This window comes from Macrobrachium nipponense, chromosome 18 (assembly GCF_015104395.2).
Source record: "Macrobrachium nipponense isolate FS-2020 chromosome 18, ASM1510439v2, whole genome shotgun sequence".
NCBI classification, from domain to species: Eukaryota; Metazoa; Arthropoda; class Malacostraca; order Decapoda; family Palaemonidae; genus Macrobrachium; species Macrobrachium nipponense.
This window is the reverse complement of record NC_087211.1, coordinates 37,397,690-37,410,189: the sequence shown is the minus strand read 5'-3', so window position 1 is coordinate 37,410,189 and position 12,500 is coordinate 37,397,690. Positions and strand designations below refer to the sequence as shown.

The window sequence follows — 12,500 nt, the reverse complement described above, 5'->3', positions numbered from 1 at the left end:
GTTTGTGGCCTTATCCATCCTTGGGTTACAGTATCCCGTAAATGTAACTATTGATGATGTTTTCTATTCTTTATGGAATATACCTGTTTTGGTAAGCCTCGCCTGAAGGAGAATCAATGTCGTTGAATTTGATTAAAAATATGAGGACCCATCACTTATGTTTTCCGCGTAGTTATCCAACACACACACCCATAACCATATATATATATAATGTATATATATATATATATATATATATGTATATATATATATATATATATATATATATATATATATATAGATAGATATATATATATATGTATATATAGATATATATATGTATATATATATTATATATATATGTTTATTTATGTGTGTGTGTTTGTGTGCTTGCGTGCGCAGGTGCTCGGTCATATAACTATGTCTATTGTATTCATTTTGTTAGCCACATGCGCACACTTATGAATGTTGACATAGTTATTAGTGACACGTATTGATTAGCAATTCATGAATGTATATTAATTCCATCTGTGTTTTGCAATAGTTTGCCAAGCGTCAGATTATTAAGTTTCACGAGACATCGTTAAGATTAATTAGGGGGCCGTCGGGCCCCAGAGTCAACGATATCCTTATTAGGGTCCGCGTGATGAAACGGAAGGCGACGAGTGTTGACATTCACTGATTTCATTCCACTCATTTTTTCAAAGCTGATGGCGCAAGAAAGATTCATTTTGAATTCGAGAATGGTGGCTGGTTTGAAAATCACCTTCATATAAGTCAAGACATTTTTTGGATAAGTAGTACCATAGTCAAAATGTTCCTTCAAGAAATAGCAAATAGAGCGTAACGTCAAGAAGGGACGTGGGTGCTTATATGTACTTTCCTGAGACTTAGAAATGTAAAAATATATAGATGAAAATTCGAGAATGCTGGCTGGTTTGAAAATCACCCTCATATAAGTCAAGACATTTTTTTTCATAAGTACCATAGTTCAAACGTTCCTTCAAGAAATAGTAAATAGAGCGTAACGTCAAAAAGGAACGAGGGTGCTTATATGTAGTACTTTCCTGAGACTTAAAACTGTAAAATTAATAGATAATTAATTAAATAACATTCCCAAATCACCCAAAATCTAGCCACCTATTGTCAGTTCCGTCGACCACCTATGGTCAAAGATTCGTGAAAATCCACACGACAAATAAGTAAACAAATTCAACCAAATGTGATTCCCTTCAAGGGAGGGGATTAATAAATAAGTGGACAGTAATGTGGAAGTAGACTTCAGAATAACTGCGCCATTGATTTTGTGTTTGTGATCCCCCAAAAAATTAACTAAAAATTTAAAAAAACTTTATCAATTGGACCCAGTACAGAGGGACACACTAGGCCTCTGGAGAACGTCCTGAGCCGGCATAAGGCCGGTCCGGTGTTGAACCGAACACCACCGACCCATTCAGAAATAAATGTGAGGGAGATGGGGCACTTGACTGAAATGGCAATAAAAACAATAACACTAATGGGTAGCAATCTCAATTACGAGGGCACAAGTAATGTTCTTTAAGGTCCCCATATACCGATGGAAGCAGTAGTAAAACTTTATAAAACTATGTAAAAGCTTTCGAACCCTACCCTGGGTTCATCTTCAGTCAATGAACAATTTAACATAAAATGTATGAAGGTAAACAAAACAAAAATGTCAAGAATGGCTGCCCTCGGTAGTCAGATCTCCAACTTTTACAGAGTTTTTATAATATTTTACTACTGCTTCCATCAGTATATTATTGGGAACTTTAAAGAACAATAACACTAATCGTAGAAACATTGAAAATATGATAATGCTAAAGTTCTCATTGTTGACCTCGCATACCTCACCGTTCTGGCACAAGACCAGCTTAGTCAAAGCCAAGGTATAGTATAGAATAAGGCTATATACCTTGGTCAAAGCCTACCACCCATCGAGACTGATGTATCCCTAACCAAAAGTATATTAAATAGAATTATTGGCTCAATTCAAGTACTATAAATCGGTAGTTCCTCACTGGACGAGTGGTTTGCGTACCCGCCTATCAATTTGGTAGCCAAAGTTCGCTCCCCGCTGCTGCCAATGCGGAACCAGAGGAATGTATCTCTGGTGATTACAAATCCGTTTCTCGATATAATGAGTTTTTTTTCGGATCCCACATTAAGCTGTAGGTCCCGTTGCTGAGTAAACAATTGGTTCCTAGCCACGTAAATAAAAAAGGAATCTAATCGTTCGGGCCAGTTCTAGTAGGGCTATTAATCAGCTAGTTAAACTAAGCTATACTCAACTAGAAATCGGTAGAAAAAAATTTGAAATGAAAATAAGTATCAGAATAACCATAATTATCCCTAGGCAAATAGATTTTTGAAAATAGGATAGAATTACATAAAATGAATTTGTGAAATCGACTCTAATGAAGAGTTCCGTTTGCCCAGGGGATGACGTAACGATTAGAATAGGGAATCCCTCAGGAAGCGACTTGTGAGGGGTCCCGAGGGGAAATTGGACCAGGGAAAAGCCTAACAGGTAACCTTTCCTTTCATTTTGCCGGTAGGGGAACCAGCCGGTTCGGGTGCTGGTAAAGGGCGAGTTGAGCGGTGAAGTAATTGGCTTGAAGTGAGAAGGAAAGAGAGAGAGAGAGAGAGAGCACAAGAAAATGAACACACATTCATTCTCTCTCTCTCTCTCTCTCTCTCTCTCTCTCTCTCTCTCACACAATTCTTTTCCTTTTACACAAGGGAAGTCTCGATCCGTTGAAATGTTCCACGGAAGCACGATCCTTTTCAGAATAATAATTGGTCCTTACACCTTTGGCGTATTGCCATAACATTACCTTCTTTCGAATGCAGAGAGCATTGCAAAAGGAAAACGAATCCAATCGGTTAAATATATATATATATATATATATAATATATATATATATATATATATATATCGAGCTACAATGTCCTTTAATATCTAATTCGCTCTACCTCGGATTAATATATTTTCATATATGCTTAACCGAAGGGGAATTTTTTCTCGATAATAGATTTGCCTGGACCAGGGCGCGAACCTATGGATCCTTTCAAACCCAGGAACGTCAGTGAAGCTTTACCTACTACACCACCGCGAGAGCTAAAAGTTCATGTCGCCCTCTCACATATATGTATATGAATCACGGAAATGTGATATGACTTATAGATTGGCTACGTGCTGTCAAAAAGCACTACAAACACTACCGGAGTCGAGGTGGGTTGATGTTGTCTCCAAACCACTAATTACCTGGGCGCGAAAGGTATATGAGGGTGAGAGGCGACATGAACTTTTAGCCTCTCGCGGTGGGTAGTAGGTAAAGCTTCACTGACGTTCCTGGGTTTGAAAGGATCCATAGGTTCGCGCCCTGGTCCAGGCAATCCTATTATCGAGAAAAAATTCCCCTTCGGTTAAGCATATATGAAAATATATTAATTCCGAGGTAGAGCGAATTAGATATTAAAGGACATTGTAGCTCGATATATGTATATGAATCACGGAAATGTGATATGACTTATATATATATATATATATATATATATATATATATATATATATATATATATATATATATATGAGATCAGATCTTTACTAGTGACGAGATTTCAAGACAGCAAGTCTCATTTTCAAGGCTGTAATAAAAGAATAAATGTTGTAGATTATAAAAACAAATGAGTTATACAAAAATCTCTTTAAAACCAAATATTCGAAAATTCTGGATTAAGAGAGCATGCTAATAAATGTGGTAGTAACATTGAATACAATCAATTTAAAATCATAACAAGGGCCTCTTCCGAGCTAGCACTGGCTATTCTGGAATCACTAACTATCAAACAGACAGTACCTACCATTGTTGAATGCCCAAAACTCCTCCACCCCTCTCTACCTGTCGTGACCGTCTTATTTGCTTTTTACATGCCCTCATTCCAATCGCCCTTCTATATAGGTTGGTACTTCCTGCAAGGACGAATCTACCCTTATGTAAATTTGTTTTTAAAGAGATTTTTGTATAATTTATATGTTTTCATAATCTACAACATTTATTCTATTATTATAGCCTTGAAAATGAGACTTGTCTCGAAATCTCGTCAGTAATAAAGATGTTCTTATGTACCAGCCTGTTTCCACGCCCTCTGATCTTTTATAATATATATATATAGATATATATAATATATATATATATATATATATCTATATATATACAATATATATATATTTATAACAGTATACATATACATATATAGATATATAGTAATATATATATATGTTATACGTATTTATGCATAATACATTGCAAGCGATCAAGGCTTCCTCGTGTATGAAGATAAGATTAGTTCTGTATTTCTGTGTATGTGTGTGTGCGTGTGTTTGTTTATAAGAAAGAAAGAGAGAGAGAGAGAGAGAGAGAGAGAGAGAGAGAGAGAGCACAGCACAGCTCAGTCGTCCCGATTTAAGCGATCATACACAGTTCACTGCCACAGTGCTCGCAAATCCAGGAAAATCATCATAAATTTCCCTAACGCCTTTCTTTTTGTTGTTTTCCTAACGCCTGGATAGGCAGGTATGAACATCAAGTTGCTAAAGCCATCAGCCTCTACAGTAAAAACAAGATGACAGTCTTAGCAAACTAATATCATTACCTGCATAACAAAAATGAAATGTGGAGGGGGTTAGCAAAGTAGTGGGGCTCAGCCCCAAAGAAATGACAGACCTGGAAAGATATCAAATTCCAGGATTAGGAATCATGGGATGTGGAAGGAGGGATTACGCTCAGTTGAATGGCGTCCCAACAAAAGTGGTTATCAATGCTGGGAGAAGGGATATATTCGTTGCGGTACAAATTTGTACTGATGCGGCCTTAATTTATAGTTAAGAGTACACCGTGTGTGCATTAAATTAGCTCTTATTTATAATTTTATCTTACTTCAGGCACTGATGTATGTCGTTGATTCAACTTTAATTCAAGATAGTTTTATGCGCAGTGTACGATTCTGAATAGTTGAAGAGTAAAGATTGTCATATATTTATACCGGTATAATTTCTTAGTAATAATTATATATCCAGACTACCTATTTGAATTGTTGAATTAGTCATTAAATGTGATAGTTGCATACTCTCTTTATTACTTTTTGTTTTTGAAGTCAAGCCACTTTGTAAAATAATTGTTTGTAAACTCAGTGCATCATTTGATATTGGTGAATCAGTTTTACATTATGATAATTGCAAAAAGAAAAAAAAAAGACTGTTGAAACAATGTATCATTTTATATTGCTGAATCAGTTTTATTTCATGAGAATTGTATAAAACAGGCTGCTTAAACTCACTGTATCTGTATAAATGACAGAATCAATCTTACTTAAAGATAATTGAAACCTAAAGTAGTATTCTATGATGCTGCTTTGAGCTTTATTGTGATACACAGCTTCAGACGAATAGGATTAGTGGTCTAATCATTCAGCAGGAGCCATACTCAGCGGTTGAATGGATCCTGCAACAGCACTAATTCATTGGCCATTGAAGCTGGAGATACTACTTTATATATTAACTAAACTAGAGAGTTCCGCCGCCGGTCACTGCCGATGCGCGGGCTATCTGAAACTATCTTTAAGGAGATAGTTTCAGAGCAGTAAAATCTCGAGATCAAGACGAGCGAGGGCCTCTGAACCTCTCCTATCACATCGTCTCATCAGACGCTGTGTCCTTTCCGTTGTTTTTCTAACGGTCTCTGATTGATTAGGGTTCTTGTCATTGTGTTGCTGTTCAGTTTGTTGTGTTTGTCGTTATTTATGATTATGAAAGTAGTTAGTTTTCTCTTGACTGGTTACAATGTGGCAATTTAATTTCATGTTTATTTGTTTAATCATCATACTATCATTTCAGGCAAGTACGCGCACACACATACACATATACTTACATACATACATTTATATATATGTACATATGCTTTCCTACATACTTTGTCATGTACTTAATAATGACATTTCCCCCGTAATCACTTTATTCCCAAACAACGCTCCCTATACAGCGGAACACATGTGCTAACTGCCTCGTCTTTCCCTCCCCCAAAACAGGGACCAATATCCTTCGACTGCCCTGACCGAGTTGGCGTGACGGCCTTTTACCAGATCCAAGGTAAGTCCTACCGTTCTTTTCTCGTCCAATCCTTCATTTATAATGTTATTATTCCGTCCACGATCTAGGTGTGATTCCACCTGCCACATCTAAACCCGCTGCCGGATACGCATAGATCATGTAAAATTAGGTGGCCCGCCCCCGACCCCGCCCCCAGAAGAAAAGGAAAAAAAAAAAAGGTCGAATCGGACCCCGCCATGACGGAACACTTCAGCAAATTAGTTTCTGGTGGGCGATATGAGGCGTAAAGATGACTCTTTACGACCCTCCTGGAGGCACGAGCCTCTGGAAGGGAAGGCGGGGGTACGGGGGGTGGGGGTGGGGGGAAAATGGACGCTAGATGAAGAAGGAACAGGGTGAGATGAGGGAGATAATTTCGTGGGATGGGGGGAGAGGGAGAGGGGGTTGATGAAGGCTCCAGATTTTGCTTATATGAAGTGGCCCTAAGCCTATGAAAATGATGGGGGCCTCCTTTTTTGACTGGCATCTCCCAGAAATGATGGAGGAATGGTGGGATTTATAAGTTTTCATTACAAATCGATTTGGTAACGGAATTCGTAGTTTTTCTCTTTCTCACTAAGTCAGTATCTGAATCTATTGTTCGTGTATCAATACCAACAACCAAAACGTAATGAACTCCGGACTCCTCGGTTTCCCGGTGCCGGTTGGTCAAATCGAACATTCAAGTCAACCACCTCGATCCCAATTAAATATGTTTTGAATAAACACGATCCCATTGGAACCCTTGAGTCCTGATTTGCCAAGAATATCCGGAGGCCTCCCTTGAGCCCAGGGACCAAACCAGCGTGTATTCGAACTGAATCCTTCCTATACACTTACTCTCCTCATTACCGAGAGGACCTGGATCAGGATCCGAATTTGAGTCGAGACAGAGATGTCAGGATAAAGGCCTCTCTCTCCGTTGGTTAAAGCCGTGAATTTGGGACATGGTCGTTAGTTAGCTACAGATGAACGAAGCAAGGATGGTGAATTCATGGCGAGTGCATCCTCACATCGAAATACAAATGAAAATCAAAGGGCAATATTTAGTTTACAGCCCAGGCTCCAAAGGGAAGAGTGTACTAGCGATATCTTTAAGGAGATAAATTACAGGTCACTTTCACCATCGATAGGCACCAATGCTACAGTAGATTCACATCACCCGTGCATCTGATGTCTAGGCCAGTCCCTTACGGAGCTCCTAATTGGCTGTTGATAAGCCAATCACATGGCTGGAGACTCTCGAGAGTGTTCACATAGGCAGGATGTGTGTTCCACCTCTCCTGAGGGATACGTCTTTCAAAAGTATCTCTCAGGAGAGGTGGAACATACATCCTGCCCATGTGAACTCTCTCGAGAGATTGAGAGTTTCCAGCCCTGTGATTGGCTTATCAACAGCCAATCAGGAGCGTCGTAAGGGACTGGCCTAGACATCAGATGCACGGGTGATGTGAATCTCCTATAGTGATATCTGTAGAGAGATAATTTAAGGATCACTTTCACCATTGATATGCATCAATGCTAGTCGGAGAGGCTTCACGTCTCGATTCCATCACTTTGGATAGAAGTGCAGTCTAGACGGGAAATGAATGAAGAAACTCTTTCCAAGTTTTTATTTTTTGTCAGGACCTGAGGCGCCTGGTGATGATAAGTAGTGCATATATCCAAAAGGCGTGAGAAAATCAAGACGAGGTCATTTCAATACAGAGTATACCTGTCCACGAGGAAAGTGAAACTACGAACTGCAATGTCTTGTCTTTTTACTCTAAATCATGCATTAGAATAACAAGTAAAAACTGCGCAAAAGAGTTTTCTGTCCAGCATAAATAATACAGTAAGAAATCTGGCGCCCGGACCCATGAAACTATCAGCCGCGATCCATAAAACGCTCAGCCACGGCCCGGTGGTGGCCTGTGTTGCTGGCACCTATAGCAGTGCCAGACGCACGATGAGGGCTGACTCTAACCTTAAATAAAATTTAAACTACTGAGGTCAGAGGGCTGCAATTTGGTACGTTTGATGATTGGAAGGTGGATGATCAACATACCAATTTGCAGCCCTCTAGCCTCAGGAGTTTTTAAGATCTAAGGCCGAACAGAAAAAGTGCGGACGGAGACAAAGAGCCATCTCAATAGTTTTCTTTTACAGAAAACTAAAACGGTAATAAATTTCGCGCTCCGTTCTTTCACTTTTCCCGAATGTAGAATACTTTGTTTTACAAGTATATATATATATATATATATATATATATATATATATATATATACTATATATATATATGATATATATATATATAGATATAATATATCTATATATATATATATCTATATATATCATATCTATATATATATATATATATATATATATATATATATATATATATATAGATATAGATAGATATGATATAGATATATATCTATCTATATATATATATATATATATATATATATATATATATATATAGGTATATAAGATAGATATATATATATCTATATCTATATCTATATCTATATATATATATATATATATATATATATCTAATAGATATAGATATAGATATATATATATATATCTACTATCTATATATATGTAGATATATATATATATATATATATATATATATATATTATATATATATTGATATGTATGTATGTATATAAATAGATAGATACAGTCAGGATCTTTTCATATTCAAACAGAATCTTGCCCTATTTTGCAGGAACCTTCATCAGGAAAAGTGATAAAAACGTTGAAAGTAAAGTCAGTAGTAGAGAATAGAATCGAGCAAAAAAAATTTGACTTAACGAAGTGGAAATAAAATATGCAGAACCTGCATGGTTTCGCCAATGAGCCATTCCTCCTGCAGCGAGTGTTCCCTGAGAGAGAGAGAGAGAGAGAGAGAGAGAGAGAGAGAGGCCTCTGCCAGTTTCATTCCTTATTGCTTAATTATGGATGAGTGTCTTACTTGGCAATATTAAATGACCTGAAACATTTACAGAAGGCTGGACACTCCCTAGAGATAATGCTCTTTACCCAAAAATTGCACTCCGGTTGCCCTGTTGGCCTGGCTCTAAATAGTAACTTTTTTCGCAACTTTGTTTAGAAAGTAAACAATTACGTAAGGAGCAATAAATAGTCTCCTACGCCAAATATTTCTTCCACCTTTCCATAGTTCGGTCTTTCTCAATACACTCTTCCTGCTTCGGTTTCTTCCGGACAGAAAATGAGAAGAAATAAAATGTGTAGCAAAAGATTATGGTAAAAGTGATGGGGAAAAAAAGAAACGAAGACAAAATGTAGGGCAAGAACGAGCAGCCTCCCTTTAAGAATGACGCTCCGCCACTTGCGTTCGTTAACCCAATAAATCCCAAAGTAACTTTGCGTAAGGCGTCAGCTCGAAGGACCTCGAGCGTACTGTGTCAAGAAACCTGCGTCTAGAGTGATGAGGCGTTAGTGGTGTAACGAGGGAGGGAGGGAGGGAGGGATACCAAGAGCGAAGGCCGGGAAAGAGCATCGTGACTACGTGAAGGGTGTCTTACACCTACTAGAAAGACAGATGAATGTAAGCGCATCAGTGGCGTGATCGGCATGGTCTTGACCATGCGAGATGTGTATTTCTGGTGATAGTTCACTCTCGACGTGGTTCGGATCTTCGGAAGTCACGCAAAGCCGTTGGTCCGCTGCTGGATAAATGCTGGTTCCATGCAACGTAAAAACACCATATAAACAAACAAAAACAAATGAAAGTAGGGCTACGGGAAAGGTATTTGGAGACACTGCAACGGTGAAAGTTACGACACACGGACTGGTTCTGTGGGCACTATATACCCATGGGAATGGGGTGGAATGGGGTGTCGTGGAAGATGAGGGTATTGCTTAGGGTTGGGGATGGAGTGTGACTGCTGATAGCTTAACTACATCGAAGGGAAGACCTTGTAGATAAATCTAATGACAGAATATCACTAAGAGAGTTTACGTGCTGACAGTGTAACCACTGGAAGAAGGCTGACTACTTCTACAAGAGGGGTACCTATGTTTACATATCCAAGGGTTGATATATCTAAGAAGGAGTATGACTACGGTGAAGGGATAGGTATACCTGGGGGTAGGTGAGTATGACTGGGGAAAGGGTGTGTAGATGCTCTTTATACGGTGAAGTATGACCAGAGGAAAGGCTTTTAAGTACACTTTGTTGGATTGGTGATGAACGTAACCCTCCCAAGATAGTTTAGAGTAAGGACGACTATGGGATTTCACGAAATCCCTGAAATTTTCAGGTAATGTGTGAAATCACCAATTCACTGAGGAGCATTTGATCCCCGAAGGGCTAGTACTAAACGCGGCGCAACAGACTCATCTACACTATTTCGCCATGTTTAGTACTAGCCCCTCGGGGATCAGATCTCCCTAAAGCCCCGTCCACACGACGGGCAAATGCCCGGCAGGCACTCTGATTTCGCCCGGAATTCTCTCCGCTTTTGAAACACTGTTACCAGATCAAACAGCCCAACTTAACATTTGCTTCAACATCTGGTAATGAAAAAATGATCAGGAATATAATCAAGAGTTCACGCAACCATTAGCAACTGTTTGTAATCTGGTTTACTTCTTACACTTCATGTACAAGCTTCTACCTAAAGGAAGGAGAGAGAGAGAGAGAGAGAGAGAGAGAGAGAGAGAGAGAGAGAGAGAGAGAGAGAGAAGCGAGATAATATATATAACCTTCCCTTCAGTTAGCAAAATCCTAGTTTCTATCATATATTCCAGTTGAAAATATACTAAAAGATAACAAAGCAGAGTTACCAGCACACTTGCTTCCCCTGAACGTGTCAAAATCGTTTGTCATCTGTCACTCAATATTTCTACATTACGTACATCGAAAAATGTAAACAACATTGATGGCTTCTGGATTCCGTGTCAAGCCTAAAAGGTTTGGTTAATCCAGTCAATAATTTCTCCATAAGAAGGGTTACAGTAAGTCCCCTGACCTTATACATGTGAACAAATAGTACACATACATACGTAGACAGAAGAAAAACACACATATGCATACATGCAATGTGTGTGCAAAAGAAACATACCCATATAGGCATATAAGTGTGTTTATCATTAAGTAACGGAATTATCCGGATTTCATTATTTTCCAGTTTTGTCAAGTTACAAGTATATAGCTTCTCTGCTTGTTCATTGGATGATGTACATTAACAGACATTACTATACGCATTTTTCCATACAACATCCTAATTAATGACTACATTTACTATATTTTGTCAATCCCAACCAAGATTCTCCATCAGTTTTGGAAAAGCTAAGAACAAAATGGAAGGGGAAAGTGTTGTGTACATAACACTCTGACCTGAAGATTAAGATGATCTGCTTTAACCTGACATTTTATTTTGCCAGTATTGCTTCGTCAGTTCACCTCATACCACAGAGAATTGGGGACAGTGTCTGCCTGCCGGGCATTTGCCCGTCGTGTGGACGGGGCTTAAGTGAATCGGTGATTTCAGGAATCTTTGAAATTTTCGGGAAATTCGTGAAATCACCAATTCACTGAAGAGCATTTGATCCCCGAGGGGTAGTACTAAACTCTGCACAACGGCGATTCATCTACACTGTTTCGCCGTGTTTAGTACTAGCCCCTCGGGGTTGTCCGTAAGTGAATCGGTGATTTCACGAATTCCCTAGTTCCACAGTCTTACTGTAACATCTACAGGGTTACGAGGACAGGAGATTGAGTAGATGGAGGGGGCGCCTGATGGCTAAAGTGACAGTTCCGAAGGGGGAAGTCATTATTTTCCCTAAATGGGGTCACCCGGAGCGTGTTCGGCTTCTGAGGGGAGGTTGCGTGACCGAGGCGTCCGACATGCAATGCGCGACTCGGTTATGGCGGGAAGAGAGACGACGTCCTACGCACACGTCACCAAGCTTAGGCTATCTATTGGCAGGGATCCATACTTTAGGAAAACACGGAGCTTATGGGATTGTGCGTGTGTGTGTGCGTGCGGGGATGTATGAGACAGAGAAATATTAACGGACACAAAGCTGCCACGTATGTACTATATATATATATATATATATATAAATATATATATGATATATTATATATATATATATATATATATGAGAGAGAGAGAGAGAGAGAGAAGAGAGAGAGAAACGAGAGAGAGAGAGAGAGAGAGACTAAGCAAACTTCCACTTACAGGTTAGCATAAGAATAACATAACATAATCACGCAGGAGACTCCCTTTCGTACCTAGGGTTATAACACGAAGCCACGAAGCAGGTGAAAGGTTATCAAAATATTGATATCGTTATTCGAATTTGAGGAACCAAGCTGGCTCCTCGACCT

At 38.9% G+C, this 12,500-nt stretch overlaps 1 protein-coding gene across 1 annotated transcript in view; it reads left to right on the top strand.

Annotated features, from left to right (window-relative positions):
- The window catches only part of LOC135196983 (uncharacterized), a 568,012-nt gene that overhangs the window by 443,662 nt on the left and 111,850 nt on the right, over positions 1–12,500 (top strand). Inside the window, exon 12 of the mRNA XM_064223859.1 lies at positions 6,088–6,148. Within this exon, the coding sequence (XP_064079929.1) occupies positions 6,088–6,148 (61 nt within the window). The remainder of the gene's footprint in view (positions 1–6,087; positions 6,149–12,500) is intronic.